Genomic DNA, 20913 nt, shown 5'->3' with positions numbered 1-20913 from the left:
AATGGTCAGAAATTGAAAATGAATTAATAACTTGGATAATGGATTGAAGAAGATCGGGTTTCTGTGAATCTACAAAAATGATTATTCAACGAGCAAAATTATTAGCAACAGAAAGAAATATCATCAATTTTACAGATCGCCATCATAGTGCTTTAGATTTATGAAGAGAAATGATGTATACATGTGTGCAAAAACAAAAATATCTCAAAAAAATGCCAGACAAATTCGAAAATAAAATTATCGAGTTCCACAGATTCATCATAAATGCTAGAAAACAAGATAATTTTGAACTTTCACAGATAGCTAATATGAATGAAGTGGCTCTGACTTTTGATATGCCCTTGAACAAGACTGTTGGCTCTAAAGGTAAAAAAAAATATTATGGTTAAAATTTCTGGTCATGAAAAAACCCAATATACTGTTGTTTTGTCGTGCTTGAACAAAATTTTCACCTTTTTCAATTTTTAAAAGAAAAACAATGCCACCCCCCCCCAAAAAAAAAAAACTTCCCAAAGGAGTTAACATTCATATTCATCCAAAAGTATGGATGGATGAGAAAGGCATGAAGTTATTGATAAAGAAGGTCTGGTCCAGACGTCCTGGCAGTTTACATCAGATACCTGCTTTGTTAGTGTGGGATCAGTTTAGCCACCATAAAACTGAAGCTGTTAATCCGCAAAATGAACGCAAAAATAGCTGCAATCCCAGGAGGATTCATCTCCACTCTTCAACTTTCAGATGTATCAATAAACAAACCATTTAAAGGATTTATTCCAAATTTTGAGGAAATATCTATAGATAGGAGAAAGAAGGCCACAACCACAATTTCACAGGTGTAGAATAGGTAAAGAGTTCATGGAATGAAGTGAAACCCGAAATTATAAAATCTTTTCAAAAGTGTGACATTAGTAATCCTTTTGATGGTATAGAGGATGACTTATTATTTCAAGACAGTGATGACTTGATTTCTGATGACAAATCGAGTTCAGAAAATTTTGAGAGTGAAGATGAAGATGAATAAAAATTTGAAAAGAAGATTAATAAAATTTATAAAAAAATTATATTATATATATATATATAATATTCATCCAAGCTTGATTTGCTTCCTTAGCCTGGTTATATTCCACTAATTCGAGCCCTACCCAAGGACCTATGAGTTGTGGAAATACCTTCTGAATATGAATGATGTGCTGAACAAAGCGGCCTTTTGCAGCTGCCCAGTTTTTAATCCATCTAACTCGAGTGCTTCAAGATGTTTTTTTCAATGTTTTGGGGATGGTGCCTAAAGCACCTATTATTATGGGAACAATTTTCATTTTCTTTGCCAAATTCGTTCAACTTCGACTTGCAACTCACGATACTTCGTAATTTTTTCAGTTTGTTTTTTGTCAATTTGACTATCTCCTGGTAGTGATATTTCGATAAACTGAACACCCTTGTTTTCACTTTTTCCAACCACTGTTATATTGGGTGTATTACATTCCAAGCTTTTGTCAGTCTGGATTTTGAAATCCCAGAGTATTTTAGCTTTTTCATTCTCAATCACTTTTTGGTCCACTTTATGCTTCCAATAGTCTTTAGATTACTTTAAACCTGTACTTTTTACATAAATGCCAGTGCATTATCTTAGCTACATTATCATGCCTTTTACGGTACTCAATTTGTGTGATTTTGCTGCACCCACTTATAATGTGGTCTACCGTTTTTTCCTTCTCTTTGCACAATCTGCGTTTACTGTCTTCTTGAGTTTTTTGTATTTTTGCTTTCATAACATTGGTTTTAATGGCCTGTTCTTGTGCTGCAAAAATTACTGATTCTGTTTCTTTCTTTAGTGTTTCTTTTCTCAAACATTGCCAGGTCAAGTTGCTGTCAGTGCTTTTCTCTATGCTGTGAAGGTATTTTCCATGCAATGTCTTATTTCGCATCTTTCAGTTCTTACTTTTACTTGGTTGGTCTTGTACTCCAATTTTGTCTTCATGGGTTTAAATAAATCCTCTTTTCTTACCTCAGTTAGCAATTTTTCCATTGTTTGCTGCGGATAATCATTCATATTTCGTTTTCAACTTGCTTTACTTGTAATAATCCTCTGTCTCCTTTTTTTTGTATGTGTGATAGGTAGAGCCTATCAATGTCACTGCAAGGATTGAGGGCATGGTCTATTGTCATTAATTTTTGAGTTTTTCAGTCTAAATTCTCACCCTCTAGCTGGGTCCATTCAACAACGCCTTCTGAATATCTCAGAACAGGTATGGTCCAGATCTTAATTGCTTTTATCAAATTTCCAGCATTATGCATTGACTTAAGGAGTTTTCTTAGTCGTCTTATATATTCTGCTCTAGTTTTTTTTCTTTGATCTTATTGTGCAGAATTTCTAATGCTTCTAAAATTCACAAATATTTGTAGCTATCTTCGAATTTTATTGCCTTGATTTCTTTCACCATTGAGCAGCTCGATTTCGTTCAGGTCTTCAAACTTCAAACTAATAGAGTATATTTGCCTAACAATTGTGGGCAAATATACTCTGTTAGTGCTACAGTTTCATTTCCTTTATTTCAAATACTTCTGGAATCTGTAAACATACATACTAATTTATTTCTGGTTCTATAACAAATTTCAGCAGCCTCACTCCCCAGATATAACTCCTCCATACTTCCCACCTAGCCAACCTTATCTATCATCACTGATCTTATTATTATTATTACTATCCACACCCAACCTCCATCGAGTCAGAGAGTCATCGTAGGAGGTACTCGCTATTGCATACAATGCTCATCCAACCATGTCTTAAACTGATTCAATGTGTCCACATCCACAACACACACTCAGGCAATGCATTCTGCTCATCAACCACCCTCTATGCAAAGAACCTGCTTCTCACTCCTTTGCTCACACTCTCCTTATACAGTTTCCAGCAATGGCCTCCTGTTATACTTCCCTCTCCAATTCTATGAAAAATCTCTTCCATGTCTACTTGATAACAACCCCTGACCAGTTTATATGTCTCAATCATCCCCCCCCCCCTCCTCCTATTCATGAGGCTCTGCAACTTACATTCCCTCAATTTGTCCTCATGCTCCACATTCCACTGACTACCTTTGTAAATCATCTCTGTACCCTTTCCAACATATCCTTGTCGCCAGTGCTTTTTTTCTGGAAAAAAAGGTGCCGGTACTCACCATGAAGATGTTATTACAGCAACTTCCACACTTTTAACATATCCTCCGATATACCCCCGTCATCTCGCTTTGTTGGCATGCTTTGTGCGCTGCGCTCTCCTTATGATCGTAAATCTTTTTTTTTATTGACATTAACTGTTGCGAGATTCTTCAAAATGACTGATTTTACCATTTGACCACTCCGCTGAAATTTTAGTCCACTGACATTAACTGTTGCAAGATTCTCCAAAATGACTGATTTTATCATTTGATCACTCTGCTGAAATTTTCGTTCCCATGTGTTTATTGATGACAAGACTTCCGACATCACAACACGCTTTGCAGCCCAACATTTTATTCTTGACATACAGCCACTCGTTTCTCTTGCATAAGTCATTTTTTTGCAAAAATATCCAACATTCTGGCCAATCATTATCAGAAGCTGCTTCCTTTTGACCACGTTTTGATCTTCGTCTTGGTTTCGTGATTCTCTTCACAAAGTGTATTTTCGGTGTTAGTTTTCTGTTTTACAGGATCACAAGTAGATTCAACAATTTCTGCTTCTTCAGCCTTACTTTTTTTCTCATTGGCATAAAGTAACTACTTATTTTACTCATTTTGAACAATGATTGCAGTGATTTAACTTAGATTAATTCAAAACTCACATGAACACCTGCCTGTTGCAGAGTGAATATAGAATTGATAAACCGATATTGGAAGCAATTGGAAGTGAACACAACTTCCTGTTTTTGGTTACGTACCAACCTACGAAACAGGAAAGCAGGGTACCAACTTATGAGTAATCAAAACTGAGAATTCAATTTGTGAACACAGTACCACCTACTGGACTATTTATAATACATTTTGCTGTCAATAAATCGCAAATTTTTAAAAACTTAAGAAAAAAGGTGCTGGTCCTCCATACCGTTGCGTACTGCCAGAAAAAAAGCACTACTCATCACCATGAAAACCCAGTAACCATATCTGTGCACAATAATCCATATGAAGCCTGATCGAGGCTTTATACAATGGAATCATAACCTCTCTATTTCTGCATGTCAGAGTTCTCTGCATCATTGCCATTAGTCGATGTGATGTCTTCACAACTTGTGCAAATGTGGCCCCTGAATTTCAGGTCCTTGTCCACCATCACACCAAGATCTATCATCTCCTCTACTTCTGTTAAAGTTTCCCCACCAAGTGTATACTTAGCATCCCATCGTAGCTTACCAAATCTCAAAACCTTACACTTGGCAACAGTGAACTGACAATTCCACTTACCTGCCAATTCATGCAATCTGTTCAAGTCCTCTTGTAAGGTATTAACATCAGCCTGACTGTGCATTGCTCTCCCCAGTTTGCATCATCTGCAAACAGCTAGATATCACTAGTTAAACCCAACCCAATATCATTAACATACAAATTGAACAACAATGGCCCCCCAAAACTGATCCCTGTGGCGCACCACTGATGACCTGTCTCTTTCAAGATACTGCACCCCCATATACAACTTTCTGATACCTATCTGACAGCCAGTTACTGATCCAACACAGAAGTCTGTTATCTGATCCCATCTCTTTCAATTTAATTAAGAGCTTGTCATGTGGCAGTCTATCAAAAGTCTTTGCAAAATCCAAGTACACCACTGTATATGCATCTCCTCTGTCCAAGGTATTTGTCACCTAGTTATAGTTCATAAGTAAGTTAGTGAAACATGATCTCCCCTTAACAAATTCATGCTGATAACCACAGAGAATACTGCTGTTATCAGCCCATTTCTGTATCCTACTTCTCACCAGTCTTTCCAGGACCTTCACCACAACTCCAGATATACAGACCGGTCTATAATTTGAAACTACAGCCTTAACACCACCTTTATGCAGTTGAACAATTTTATCCTCCTTCCGCTCCCCGCTCCCTTGGAACCTGTGGTGTTGCAAAACTCTTGTTAAACAGGCATGCCAGTGCTACTGCCATTTCCCTGGAACATTCTCTTAAGATGCGTGGTGATATTTCATCAAATCCTATTGCCTTATTAACATCAAGGTTATTTATTTCCTCAGATACCTCTTGTTCACTCACAATTAAGCTATTCTCTCCTTTGTTCTCTGCACTTAAGTTCCTCATGATTCCACCCTGATCAGGATGAAACACACTTATAAATTGATCATGGAATACCTCAACAATGTCTTCTGCAGCAGTTACCATTCTATCATGTAGAGTGCACTGGGATGGTTGTCTTGAGACCACAAATGTTTCAGTTTTGGCCAGACTGACCTTCATTCTTCATGCACAAACAGCTATAAACCTATCCAGGGTCCGCTGGAGGTCATCTGTGGAAGAGCTAAGCAGAACTAGGTCATCTGCAAAAAGCAGAAGTCCAATGCTACATCTTCCAATTCTGACACACTTACTGCCTCGGCTGTGCCTATCAATCCAGTCCATAAATATTATGAAAAGGAGGGGTGACAGAACACATCCTTGGAGGCCAACGGAGACTGTGAAAGGTTCAGACTTTGTGCTGTTTACCCTGACACAAAACTCTGGGCATTCATACAGGGACTTGATGGCAACTAATAGTTGGCCATCCATTCCATACTCCTGTACTACTTGCCAAAGCTTATCCCGAGGAACCCGGTCATATGTCTTCTTCAAGTCCACAAAACATGTGTAGACATTCTTGGCATATTCCCAAGATTTCTCAAAGACTTGCCTTAAAGTGAAGATTTGGTCAGTTGTGCTTCTACCAGGATGAAAGCCACATTGTTCTTCCTGGAACTTTGACTCAACTATGCTCCTGCACCGTCTTTCCAAGCACCTAGCATACTCTTTCCCAGGCAGGCTGAGCAGAGAGATGCCACGATAGTCACTGCAATCCTTCTGGTCTCCCTTCTTGAAGACTGGTATTATTATGCCTGTCTGCCATTGCTTTGGTGCTCGCCTAGATATCCAAGCAGCCTGACACACTCGAGTCAGCCAGAGAGCACCGTCTCGATTTAAGACTTTTAGTATTTCGGGCCGAATTTCATCATCGCCAGCAGCCTTGCCCGATTTTATTGCTAAATGGACCGTTCTGTTGTAAGACTAGCCATTGCCCCGATCTGCACCTCTTGGATGTCCACAGCTGCTGGGCCACCTGGATTAAGAAGGCTCTCAAAGTATTCCCTCCATCTGTGGAGGATATCCTTCTTGGTTGTTAAAAGTACACCATCAGAGGCCTTAATTTCCCTTGCTGTGCACGATTTCCTCCCTTGAAGGCGGCGGATGGTCTGCCAGAATTGTTTGCATTTGCCTAGGATGAGTCTAATCTTTCTCCAAAGGATTCCCAAGCCTTCTGCTTTGCTGTCTTTACTGCCTCAGCAGCAGCTTTTCATGCCTCAGCATACCTCAAACGCATCTCCGGTGACCTGACCCTAAGCCGTGTTAGGTAGGACTCCTTTTTTTCCCGGACAGTTTTTTGGACTTCTTGGTTCCACCAAGGTGTCCTTTTCTCACTGCCCGTTGCCACGCCGAGCCGCTTTCTGCCACAGCATGAGAGTGCAGAGGCAGTGACAGCTGTTCTGAACAGCTTCCATTCCTCCTCAACATCTGCAGTATGCTTGGGAATCTCTTTGAACCTGGAGGAAATGCATCTGCAAAATTCTTTCTCATAGCCTAATTTTCCAATGCCTCCCATTTCACGTGGTATAGCTGCTTAGGCCTACTAGCGTTGATGGTAGCATCTAGTTTCTGAAGCCATAGAGTGCACACAACATGGTATAAATATATCAAAAAAATAAAACATACTCAGTCACATAAAAATATCATGAATTGTATATCCAAACTATCACTTATTGGTAAGCTCACATTCACTGTCATTCTCTTCTGTGCATGGATTTGGTCACCTGGTTTTCATAGGGCTGAGCAGGGCCATATTTATGTACATGTGCACAAGCCTATAGCTGGAGGCCCTGAAAAATGAAGGAGGAACCCAGGAGCACTCTAGCACATTGGACCCTGCCTGCCTCAGGAAAAGTGTATGGCCCTGGTGCTGAGGATATATTAGAAAGCTTCCAGAGTAGATTGAATAAGGTATTACTGGTCTTTGGAATGTGGGGAATGAAGATAAGCTGAAGAAATGCAATTTGCCAAGCCCCTTGAATGGAAGGAGGAGAGGAGATACGATTGAGATGTTTCAGTTGGTAAGGGGTTGTTATCTGGTAAATGTGAAAGAAATGTTTCATGGAATGGGAGAGTGAATTAAAACTTGAGTTCATCCCTGAAAACTGTATAATGAGGGGTATGAGCAAAGGAGTAAGGAGCAGGTTCTTTGCATGGAGATTGGGTGGTGAGTGAAATTCATTGTTTGACAGTATGATGAATCTGGACAACATTGAATGCATTTGAAGCATAGTTTATCGAGCTTTGTTTGTATTATTATGGTATTATTATGCGTAATATATTAATGTGTACCTCCTTTGTTCAAGCTTTTGGCTCTTTGGAAGTCTATTATAAAAAAATAATGATAATCACATAATAATACGAATAATAAATAACCAGGTTTTAACTCATAGATTTTTTTATTAATGCTAGATGTATTTCCTTGACATGTTTCACTGTCTATATGGCTGACAGCATCTTTTGTCAGTTTTTTACTTATGTAAAAAACTGACAAAAAAATTAAACATTTTCCAACAGCTGCTATTTCTATAAAATGAAAAAACTGGAATGATAGTTTAATCACATGCATCATTAGGCAGTTATGAGCAGCCTCTACATTGTTGTGTAAACTCTGTATGTGATTGCTGGCATAGTATAGGAGAGGTCTTGAATGTTATGCATATCAATTAATGATTTCCAAATGTCATGAAGGACCATTTCTTGATTTCTATTTAGTGTGCCTTTTTAGCGAATGATGTCAGAAGATTCCTTGAACAATCTGTCAAAGTAATTTTCCTCTAAGTAAAAAATGGAGGATGCTTGCCAATTTATTTATTTATTTTTTTTGGCTTTTCGCTTATGTTAAATAACCTCCTGAAGATGCTCTCAGCCAAGAGTGTATTTTCTGAAAATGTGGCATCTTATACTAAATTATATAAAATTATTGGTATGCTTATACTGATGCGAATATTTTATACAGTGTTATGCTGGTGTTTTAATCTCTTTTATTTTATTTATTTCTATATATATATATATATATATATATATATATATATATATATATATATATATATATATATATATATATCAGCCATACATAAGCAGTTGCAAAACCTATAGCACATCAACATCATGTGGACATTTCATAAGGAAGAAGAAATGAGCTGATATGTTTCTGGAAGAGGTGGAGTCCTTTGAGAAGATGTGATGACTGTTCTGAAGGACAGACATAGATGGAAGAAGAGTGCACGGTTGGTTCATATGGTTTGAAGTTAGATGGCAACCAATGCTGACTATCAGCTGTTTAATTTTTAATGCTTACAGAGGAAAATTCCTTCTTCTCTTACCTGGAACATCAAGAATTTTTAGTGTTTGTTTTTGGTGAACTGTCCAAATATGAGAATAATATTTTGTAATATGATAGATTTCTGATTTACAGTCATCTTTCACTTTAACAAGAACCATTATAACAAATTCACTTCGAAAAGCCTGACAAGAGTCGTGTGGTTAGAATGCTATGCTAAAAGATCATTATAGCAAAGCATCTGCTATATCAAACTGTTTCTGTGATCCCTATGGGATTTCCTTGGCGAGAACCAACTGTATAGAGTTAACAGTTGTTTATGTAATAATCTGAGTAGAAAAAGATACTGAGTTTTGTGGAGGTAGGTTACAATGAGTTATTATTATTGTTATTATTATCCCAAAATCTCCATGGAGTCAAAGACTCATCTAGGAGGTCCTTTTGTCATACACATAATTCATCATACCATGCCTTAAACAAACTCAAATTCTCTGCAGACACCACCCTCTCAGGCAAGGCATTCCAATCATTCACAACTCTGTATGCAAAAAACCTGCTTCTCACTCCCCTGCTCACCCCTCCTTATACAGCTTCCAGGGATGACCTCGGGTTCTCCCCTAATCTCTCACCATTTGCTATAAAGCTTCTCCAACATTGATTCTATAACAACCCCTTATCAACTTGAAGGTCTCTGTCATATCACCCCTGTTCCTCCTATCCACCAGACTCTATAAATTGCATCTTCAGAACCTTTCCTCATATTCAACATTCCAGAGATCATAATCTACTTTAGTAAGTCACCTCTGGACCTTTTCCAACATTTTTTCGTCCTTTTGAAAACAGGAGATGATATCTGTGCACAGTAGTCCATGTGTGGTCTAATAAAATAGAACAAGAATCTCCTTACTTCTACAGGTCAGTGTTCTCTGCATCATTCCCAGATTTCTTTGTGTTATTTTCACAGTTTTGGCAGTGTGTCCACTAAATTTTATATCCTTATCCACTATCACCCCAAGATCTCTTATTTCCTCCACCTCCAACAATACATCCTCACCAAGCATAAATTCTACATCCCATCTTTGTTTATACTATTTATATTATTTTCTCCATAGCAATTATTTTATTTGATTGAGAATTCGTATATAATTATAATGACTCATAGTGCACACAAAATTGCAAACTGCTGATATATTTAAGTTTTTTTTTTTTTTATCGGTTTACTTTCTAAATGATTTTGAATTGAAAGTGATTTTATGCTTTATACTTTTCTCTGCTAGATTTATTTTGTAAAGAAATCTTTAATGTTTTGTTTATTTAGTGAGTTATCAGAGGGAATATTAGTGTTTGATGAAAATGGAAACAAATTAACAAAATCAAAGGTAAGAATTTATTTTTAACATTGCATTATATATATAGTATTTTTTTGTTAAATAAAAAAAAAAATAGGTGGCAGTACTCATTGATAGCAGGAAAAATTGAAAGTTTAAAGGATATGAAAAGAAAACTAAAAAAGTATTTACCTATTACTAATTATATGAAGATCCAAAGGCTTCAATTCAGCGACGTGAACTTATTTAAGTTAAGGGATATTACATCCCATATTGTTTCATAGCCGAATAAGAAACTCAAAGAGTTTCATGCCGAATATAGAAACTATATAAAGTTTGGCGAGTCCAAGCGTAAGCAAATACCTTGCTCCACCCTTACTATGAGTTGCTGAGGCAACTCATAGTAAGGGTGGAGCAAGCTCCGATCACTATTCTTGGTATTTACCCATAATGTGAAACCCAGCTCCTAGGAGCTGTATTACTGTTCTACATTATGAGAGAAGGTCAAACCATTTTCAACCTTTAATTGAAGTCTCATGTGAGTAGGTAGAATGGGAGTTCATGTCTTTCGTCATCGGCCTTTGGAGTATGCTGAGAGTCAGCAGGTGGTAAGAGGGGAAGAGAACGAAAGGTAGAGTATGATTGTAGGAGGTAGTAAAGAGTCCTCATTCAACCTGTTTAGCTGTATAACCCAGAGGTTGTGGCTAAAAGGTCTGTGAACATCATCTCCTTGCAACTGTTCTGTAAAAAAAACTTTGAAATAAACTACATTATGAGAGAAGGTCAAACCATTTTCAACCTTTATTGAAGTCTCATGTGAGTAGGTAGAATGGGAGTTCATGTCTTTCGTCATCAGCCTTTGGAGTATGCTGAGAGTCAGCAGGTGGTAAGAGGGGAAGAGAACGAAAGGTAGAGTATGATTGTAGGAGGTAGTAAAGAGTCCTCATTCAACCTGTTTAGCTGTATAACCCAGAGGTTGTGGCTAAAAGGTCTGTGAACATCATCTCCTTGCAACTGTTCTGTAAAAAAAAACTTTGAAATAAACTTATCTTATTTGCACTCGTAAAATAATTTTAAATTAACAATTTAACTAACCAGGTGTCTATGGAGGGTCATCTTTTAGTATAAACTTAAGTTTTAGTATAAACTGTTTTAGTATAAACTTAAGCCGTTTTTTTTTTTTCCCAGAAAAAAGAAAAAAAAACAAGGGACCACTACCCAGACCGGTTCTGGGTAGTGGCCCCTTGCCTTTAATACAAAACATCATACATTCCCTTCTTGGAGATGTGTTTTGGCATTAAGGGTAAATATTAAGATTAGTGATCAGAGCTTGCTCCACCTTTACCACGAGTTGCCTTGGTCTTGCACTACCTGTGGGATCAGCTAGTCTTGCATCAATTGCGGGCGCAAACTTGACATTTTGTCTGTTTGCTCACTTGGGAAAAATGGAGTAAAACCAGGTTAAAATTGCTTGGTATCTTTAACATAATTATACCCAAGTTAAAAATACTTTCTAGTGTTCTGTAAAGTTGATTCTCTTGGTTTTATTATTATTATTATTATTATTATTATTATTATTATTTCAGGGAAACTCCTAGGAGTCGACAGACTCATCAGGGGAGGCCCTAACATCATATCAAGAACAACTATTCGACATTCACACAGTATCTATCATACCTCGCCTTGAAGTCATTCACGATTATAGTACCCACAACAGACTCTGGCAGCTTATTCCACTCATTCACCACTCTCCAAGTAAAAAACCTAGCTCTAACACTCCTGCTAACGACATTCTTGCCCAGCTTCCATGTATGGCCCCTAGTCCTCCCACCACCACCAGTCCTATTCTCAAAATTATCTTCCGGATTAATCCTATAAAAACCCTTCAGTAATTTGAATGTCTGAATCATATCACCTCTTTTCTGCCTATCAACCAATTTTTGCAACCCACAAATCTTCAACCTGTTCTCATAAGGTTCATTCTGCAGACCTGCTATCATCTTGGTCACTCGTCTCTGGATCCTCTCCACCTCCTCCCCATCAAGAAGAAACCCTGGCGTCCATATCTGGCACAGTAGTCTAGATGGGGTCTTATCAAGGCTCGATACAGAGGAACAATAACTTGTTTGTCTCTGCTTGTTAAAGTATTTTTCAGAAGCCAAGTGATTTGATGAGGTGATTTAGCCACTTTTGCGATGTGTCCCCTAAACTTCAACTCCCTATCCACCAACACGCCCAAATCCCTGGCCTCATCAATCTCCTGGAGTATGATTCCACCAATGTGATATACTGCTGTTAATCTTTTCACCCCAAAATGCATAACCTTACACTTTGCCACATTAAATTGACATCCATTTTCCTTAGCCCAGTCCTTCAAACTATTCAAATCATCTTGCAAAATTTTGATATCCTGTGCACTCACAGTTGCTCTACCCAACTTTGCATCATCAGCAAACAAGTGAACGCTTCCTCTCAGATCCTTTCCTATATCGTTCATGAACAAATTGAAAATTAGTGGTCCAAGAACAGAACCTTTCGGCACACCACTAGTTACAAGTCATCTTTTGGACTCACTTCCTGAATAAACCACTCTCTGGTATCTCTCCATCAACCACCCTCCTATCCATCTCACCAGCTCTATATCCATCCCCATCTGCTCCAGTTTACTGATTAGAGTTCCATGTGGTATCCTGTCAGAGGCCTTTTCAAGGTCCAGTAGAATCATTGAAAACCCATTACGCTTATCCAGTTCAGCCATCACTGTGTTATAAAACGTGAGCAAGTTACTGAGGCATGATCTATCCTTCACAAAAACCATGTTTTCCCCCATACAGTATCCCATTTTCATCTATCCAATCTTGTATTCATCTCTTAACTAATTTCTCCAAGACCTAGACAATGATTCCTGATATGCTAATCAGTCAGTAATTTACAACAGCAGTCTTGGTACCTTCTTTATGCAGTGGAACTATTTTCCCCTCTTTCCATCCCCTAGGGACTAACCCAGACCCAAGACTCAAATTAAACAAAATGGTCAAGGGCACTGACAATTCTTTAGCTGCTTCACATACGACACGAGCTGGTATACCATCCAATTCTACAAATGTATTGACATTGAGGTTTTGTTAGTAGACTACTCACCTCCACTTCATTCACCACAGTTCCCGTATAATCTATTGGTTCATTCATTTCTGCAATGTCACCACCTAGATGATATATTCTTGCAAAGTGCTCGCTCAGTAATTCAACTATATCAACTGATTCAGTTACCTCCCTACCATCGGCATTCTTTAAAATCATTCTGCCATATACATTTTTTCTTTTACTTGCAACATATCGAAAAAACTGTTTGGGATTCTCTTTAGGTTTCTTATCCTTTTTTGCTTTTCTTACCACACTCATTACCCTTCTGGCCTGCGCTTTATACTGTTCGTGTGCCTACCGTTCACCTTTCTCCTTAAATTCTCTCCATATTTGTTTCTTTTTTTGCAGCTCAAGCTTAATGGTATTATTCATCCATTTAACCCCTACTTGATTTATTATTCGGACTCTATGCAGTCAGCCATTGCTTCATGCAAACACTTCTTAACTGCCTCCCATGCACTATCCCATGTACAACTGCAAGGGCTTCTAGCCCTTGCAGTTGTACATGCCATGGCACTGAACCAAACTACTAAGCTTGTCATACTTACCAGCCCAATAATTCAACATGTACCCTGTCTTAATTGTAAATTCCAGACCTTTATCCACCTCCCAAGTCAAAACCCTATGATCACTCTTACCAATTCGTGGCAACATGGTCATATTCATTACAGCCAAATTCTCGGATGCAATTACTAGGTCAAGCACGCTCTGACCCCTAATATTTTCCATTATATGTTGTAGCAAATAGTTATCCCTTAATAACCACATAAAATCTAATTCCTTCCTCCCATGTGTACACTCCTCCTTCCAATCAATGTTACCATAGTTGAAATCACCCATAATAATTACCCTCCTTCCACTCATTTCTTCTATTTGCTTATGCATACTATCTCCACCATCTATTCCATCACCTGGTCTATAGCAGCACTAACTGAATAATTTTTTCTGCTAGTTTCAATCTCACACCAAATAGCCTCAAATGTGGTATGTGCACTAAAGGAACTAACAAAGCAAATGAGGAAGAAATTAAGACACTAATTTTGTTCCTAAAGTCCTAATGGTGCCCTCTTGCGGGCTAATTTGGTAGTCTTTGGTAGTCTTGATTAATTTACTTTATATGCGTTGTTAATTCCGTAAATTAATTACCAGTTACAGCTTTCATCAATAACACTCCTCACCCCATTTTATTCTCCCTGTCACTCCTGAACACACCATACTCTCTCACATTCAATCCCACTAGCTGTGTCATCTACAGTCAGTCATGATTCACTAATGCCAATAACCTGTGGTCTGGAAGTGCCAACCAAGGCCAAAAATTCTTCCTTCTTGTTCCTAATACGTCTGGCATGAGTATACATGAATTGCAGAAGCCGATTTGTCCCATCCTTATTTTGATGCCTTATACTAACTATCCCATTCTGATTCATGGTCTTTCCTACTCGCTTGGGCATATTACACACATTCACACACTCAACTGTCTCCCTCAACTTTATATTAGTTATATTTATTGTATGCATTAGCATGGGGATTATTACTGTTTTTATTATTACTGTTCTTCCGTAGAAGGAGAAATAATTGGGTTTAAATGGTTTTAGTTCCTTTGTGCACTCCTCTGCAATTTCTTAACAGGCAGTACCGGGTGGCTCGCCGTGAATGGGTCACCTAGTACTGTTAGGGGCTGAGTTTGCGGGACTAAGCTGCAGGGAAGGTTATTTCTATGGAAAATTCCAAAAATTTTAATTTTTGTCTTTGAATTATTAACGCGAAGACCACTAGCCATGCTGAATTTTTGCAAAATGCTGAAATAAATGTGGATGGACCCAGAGTTTCCTAGCGTCGCCATCATCGGCATATGCTACAATTTTGCTCTGTCTGGAGACTAGGGTAACGGTATTCCTCTAACTGCAGGGGAGTTATCTATTTTTCTTATGAGGGGTTCTAACGTGAGTGAGAAGAGTAGAGGGCTTAGTGGGCAGCCCTACCCTATCCCCTTTTTAATGGGAATGGGTTCCAAGAGGAACTCGTTGATAGCTATTTGGGTGGAGGCCTCTGCGTAGATGTTTTTGATTGTTCACCAAAGCTTCCAGCCCACACCTATTTTCTGAAGGATGTCCTGCAAGTATGTGTCTGATGTATTTTCCAGATCTGTAAAGAGAAGTGCCAAAGGGTAATTTTTGTTTTTGGCCAGACGAATTAGATCTCTTAAGAAAAAGAGATTTAATTCCATCGATCTACCCGGTATTCCGTAAACCTGGGAGCTTGTTATGATTCTTTCTATAGCGCATTTGATGTGGCTGCAGATAAATTTTGCAATATTTTGTAATCCGAATTGGTCGCCAGCTATCTGCCAAGGTGCAATCTCAATCTTTCTTTGGGATAAAAATTGTGTAGCTTTTAACAAATTCCTCGGAAATATTTCCCGAAGTGAGGAATTTGTGAAATATTTTTACTAAAAGTGGTAGTGCATAGTCCCAGATAGATCGGTAGAATTCTATCCCTAACCCATCTAACCCTGGGGTTTTTCTTGTCTTCATTGTTTTGCAAGCTTTTTTTATTTCCTCAGCAGTTATCGGCCTGTCATGCAGAGCACTAAGATGCTTGGGAAGATGTGTGATGTCCCACTCACTGAAAGCATCTGTGCTCTGCTGATCAGAAAAAGCGCTGAGGTACTGCTGATGGAAAAGGTGAAGTATTTCAGTTGTTGATTTTAGCAGTTGGCCATTCTTTTTGATCTGGTAAACTGTTCGCTCGTCATTTGCCGTCACCTGTTGTTGATCGTAGAAAGCAGCGGAAGGTGTTTCCAAATATCTGAGATAGAGTCTTGGCTCGAAAATCGAGGTCCTCGACTCTACTCTGCTGCTTTTGACTGTAGCTCGATTTCTGCCTGTCTGATAAGATCGCTACAGGGAACTCCTCTTTGCTCGTTGGTGCCATACCAGCCGAGCTCCCTATAGAGATCCCTCAGACATTGTCTCTGTTGGTGTGTGCTTTCACGCCCACACTGCTGAAAGTATTCCCTTGCCTGCGACTTGAACTGTGGCCAGGTTTCCCAGTCCCAGTTGATTTCCCTCCATTCGTTACAGAAGTTCTGTAGCTTATTGCTAAAAAGACTGGGGAAATTGGGAGGGAGCCTCCAAGGACTCTGGCTGTTTCTATTATTTCTGATATTCTAATTTTTAATAGGACCATTTTGTGGTCTGTTAGCAGACCTCTCACAGCGATATGACGTACCCCAAGAACATGTGGTTCTAAAAACTGTAGAGCCTTGTTGATATCTGACCTGTAGATATCAACCTGTAGAGCCTTGTTGATATCTGACCACGGCACCACGTTGTTCCGACTTTTAGTGGATTCTGCTGTCTCCAGATATCAACAAGGTCAAAGTTTTCGCATTAACGTTTTAGTGCTGCAAAACCGCCAGTTCCGTTATTAGCGTTTCCACCTATTTAGTCATATCGTGCATCTTCTATACAGTTCCAGTCGCCAGCCATGATTAGGTGTTGCACCTAGAAAATAGTTTTCCAGTGCAGCAAAGAAACCATTTCATTGATGGGGGTCTATTCGGGGCATAGACAGCCACAAACCGGGTGTTACGGACACCTTACTTCCAGTCCACAGACAATAGACGTCCCATAGCAGCTTTCTGGACATTGAAGAACCCTCCCGCAATTGGGGGGGGGCAATTAGTATCCCCACCCCTTGCGAGTGAGCTTCCCTGAAACACCAGTAACTGGTGACCAGGTAGCTTCTCGAAAAGTTCTCCATGTCCCAGTGTTTGTAAAATTGGGTTTCTTGTAAGAATAAAATGTTGATATTATGCATTAGCATCAGTCTCCAGACAGCACTTTGCGCCTGAGGATTGTGCAGACCGCTTATGTTTAATGTTGCAATTTTTAAACTTTGGTTCATTTTAAGAGGGTTGGGGGGAGGGTTGCTTCTTTTACGAAAAAACTCCCTGAATTCTGGGGGGGGGGGAGTTGTATTGCTATCCTCCATGTTGCTCTCCTAGAATTTCATATCGTCATCAGAATCATCTTCATTAGAGATCTGGGATTCCAGTTCTCCTGGTTCCTCCATTGTTGTTAGATTTGTCTCTGCTTGTGTTGGGTTTCACTATTATTTTCTGCAGGATTTGGGCAGGTGATGTTGGTGCATCATGGTCAGTGCTGGTGTCAGGAAGTTTGAGTGAGTGTCTGACCTTGCTGTGAATCTTATATATGTGATCAAAGTCAAGGTTTTCATACAAAGGCCTGCATTGCTCCTCCAAATTGTTTGCTATAACTTCTGCTTTGTCTATATATGTGTGAGCAAGGCCCTGGTCAGAGAATATTGGGAGAAGGGATCTGTCTTTGTTTTTGATATTTTTCAGTAGTCCCCAGATGGAGTGACGGTAGGTGAAATAGAAGCTAACTTTTCTTCCCATACTTGGTCTCTATGAGCTTTGAGTGCATCTCTTACTGCCCCATTTAGCCTGTTTAGAGCTGTTTTATCTTGTGGTGCACACATGTTATGGAACCTTTCCCTAGCTCTGTTTTTGTCTCTGATCAAGTTCATGATGTCTTCAGGCAAACGATCTGGCTCTGCAGGCAGATTTGTAGGAAGTAGCTACCGTTATAGCAGAATTAATTTGTTGTGTGAGATTTGTAACTACAGTTTCTACTTCTTCTTTTGCGCATATGTGAGGAACAGGTCCAATATAATCCTTGAGTGCTGTTGACAGTCTTTCCCATGCTATGTAGGAGTGAGAAGGAGGAGACAGGTATTCTTGTTTTCCCAGCTGTAGTAGAATTGGGTTGTGATCGGATGATAGTTCATCCATAGATATGATGCTGTATTGAAGTTTGATATCCTGCAGGATAGCTATATCCAGGATGTCAGCAGTGCCAAACGTACTGAGATGAGTTGGTTCAGTGGGGCCTGCCACAACTGCGTTGCTTGATTCTAAGTAATTGGAAAGGATGCAACCATTGTTGTTGGTGGTTGTGCAATTCCACACAGGGTGCTTGGAGTTCAGATCCTCGACTATAATGGTGTGCTCTCTGATGTATAAGATGGCATTTAGGTCAAAGTGTAGTAGAGATTTTTGGGGAGGGTTGTAAGCTGAGTAGATTTTCAGTTTGCCAGTGGAGCTGGTGACTACTTCCACGCCTGTGATCTCAAGGTTAGTGGTTGAAGGATTGCTCACAGAGTGGTGCTTAATGTAATTTTTAATGAAGATGGCAGTGCCGCCACCTCTGTTGAGTAATCTGTCATTTCTGTATAGGTGATAACCCCTTATTTTAGAATTGTTTGAGGGTCTTAAATGAGTTTCACATTAATATAACATCTGGTTGATACCTATATGTGAAATCTCGGAGTTCCAGAATTTTGTTTTTGAGGCCATTGCATTCCATGCAACGATCTGAAGAGATGCTGGAATGAGTTTGTTACTATTCATTTATGAGCGCTGTGAGGATGACCTGTGTTTCACGAGGAAATCTTTTAGTGGAGGTTGCAGTAGGGTTTGACAGACTGAAATCTTGTAGCATGTTTGCTAGTGAGGCCGTAATAACAGCTGTTAAATTTTTAGGTGCTATTGGTTGATTTTGTTCTGGTATTGGTCTATTTGTACGGGTCACATTGGCATAACTTCTTATTTGCTTTTGGGTGTCTCTATTTTTGGAGGTCTCTGACTGTGGCCACTGAGTCTCCGGTTTTGATACCTGGGCCTCTGGTGTTCTTATACTGTAGGAGGAGGGCTGATTGGCACATTTGGCCAAGGTGGTCCTCGGCTTTGTGCAGGTATTGGTTGGGTGACTGTCCCCATATTTCAAACATCTATATTCTGCTCTACATAGATTCTGGGCATGGCCAAGCTTCTGGCACCTATGGCACTGCCCGGAAGATAATCTTTTCCGGAGTGGTTCTGGTGTGATGAGTCCACAGACTGTTTTTAACTTGTAGATATATTTCTAAATTTTATGAATTCTACTAGGACTAATGGCATGGGAGTCTTGTCTACTTTGTACATTCTGCTGACTTTGACTGGAGGCAGATCCTGAGAATTAAGGGTCTGCCTCCAGGATCTGTTGATTCTGTTGTCTATTTCCATATTTAATTTACAATCTTCACTAAAAATCATGTCTAAGTAGCTATAATGTTTTATTTGTTCTATAGCTTCTCCATTCACATTGCAGTCAATGCTTCTGCCTATTTTCATTGTCTTTGTCTTGTTATTGATGACTTTCATACCATATCTACTACAACAGTTATTCAATTTAGTCAGGGAATCTTGCAGACTTGTAGCAGATTTATTTAGAAGTATAACATCATCTGCATAAAGCAAGGAGCTGACATTAACATCTCCAATTTTGATATCAGGTTTAATACCATTTTCTTTCATAATGCAATCCATATAGATAATGAATAACAGAGGTAATACTGTACATCCTTGTTTGACACCAGATTTAACATTAAACCATCTTCCTGTACTTCCTTCAGTTCTAACTGCTGACTTACAACTCAAATAAAGACTAAGCATTGCTTGATATAATGCACCATTGACACCATATAGCTGCAGTGTTTTGAATAGCTTTTCTCTTGGCACCTTATCATATGCCTTTTGCAAGTCAACAAAACTTAAATACTGATCTTTGTTATATTCCCATGACCTCTCAACTATTTGTCATAAAGTGAAAATCTGATCCTGATCGTCTATTTTGACCTGAATGCAGCTAGTTCTTCACCAAGCTTTTATTCCACAATCCTTCTCAGTCGTTTCTCAGGTATATACTTGCATAAATATTACAGGAACACTCAGTAGAGAAATATCCCTGTAATTCTCACATTCAGTTTTATTTCACTTTTTATATATGGGTACTATGAGAGCTCTACTCCAATCACCTGGAATTTGTTCCTCTATCCAGGCCTTCTGAACACTGTAGTGCAGCCACTGTAAAACGTTTATACCAACATATTTGAGTATTTCTGGTTGAATATCATCTACTCCAGCTGCCTTTCCACATTTCAGGCTTTTAATGGTTTTTTTTCCTCCTTCAAGTATGGATATGTAATCCTGATTGCATGCCTGGTCAGTGTTTTTTACTACTGCGCTGTCACTACTTGTTTCATTTAGCAATTTTTTGAAGTAATTACTCCATACCTCAAGGATATCTTTCTCTCCAGTGTCACCTTTGTCATCTCTGATTCCTTTTAAAGCACTCTTTCCTCCATTTCTGAACTTTTTTTAACAGCCTCCAGAATATTTTGCTAACTTTTACTGATACAGTAAACCCTCGATTTAACGGATCTCGAATTAATGGAATTCGGATTTAACAGACAAATTTCTGGATCGTATGGCATGTGAAAATTAGCACCCTTTAATTTTAAAATGCTTTTAACCAAGATTTGCTTATAATTAAATTAACAGGTTATTTTTTGTTATTAATTTCCTGTTATTTTTAACAAATTTTAGCAAATAGGCTATCATATATTGGAAAAACAATGTAGTAATTTAGTCAACATAAATGAGTCACCGTTCATAAAACATGTTTGGTGAATGATTAGGACGTGATCACACCAATCGCACTGTAATTGGTTCTTTTGTCACGTGGAATGACTGTTGTTGTGTCCTGAATAATCAAAAGTTGGAACAAAAGATTATTTTATTCAGGAATTACAATTAAAGATAGTTGTAGGCAGAGAATGTTGTGCTTTAGCAAGGAAATAAAATTTTACATTATAACTTTAAGGCAAAACTGAAGAAATGTTTAGCATAAGGAATGTGAGACTTAACCTGTTTGTACAGAGTCAAATAGAGGAATTTATATAAGATTATAATTTAATTAGAGTATCCCATTCTATG

General features: G+C 38.7%; 1 protein-coding gene across 4 annotated transcripts in view; it reads left to right on the top strand.

Annotated features, from left to right (window-relative positions):
- The window catches only part of Sfxn2 (sideroflexin 2), a 401343-nt gene that overhangs the window by 257092 nt on the left and 123338 nt on the right, over nucleotides 1-20913 (top strand). For all 4 annotated transcript variants that reach the window (XM_090392729.1, XM_090392730.1, XM_090392732.1 and 1 more), the window contains exon 7: nucleotides 9917-9977. In XM_090392729.1, coding sequence (XP_090248855.1) covers nucleotides 9917-9977 — 61 coding nt within the window. The remainder of the gene's footprint in view (nucleotides 1-9916; nucleotides 9978-20913) is intronic.

This window comes from Typopeltis vanoorti, chromosome 5 (assembly GCF_054136105.1).
Source record: "Typopeltis vanoorti isolate ZY-2024b chromosome 5, IOZ_Tvanoo_1.0, whole genome shotgun sequence".
Classification (NCBI taxonomy): Eukaryota; Metazoa; Arthropoda; class Arachnida; order Uropygi; family Thelyphonidae; genus Typopeltis; species Typopeltis vanoorti.
Note: the sequence above shows the minus strand (reverse complement) of the source record. Positions and strands in the feature narration are given on the sequence as shown.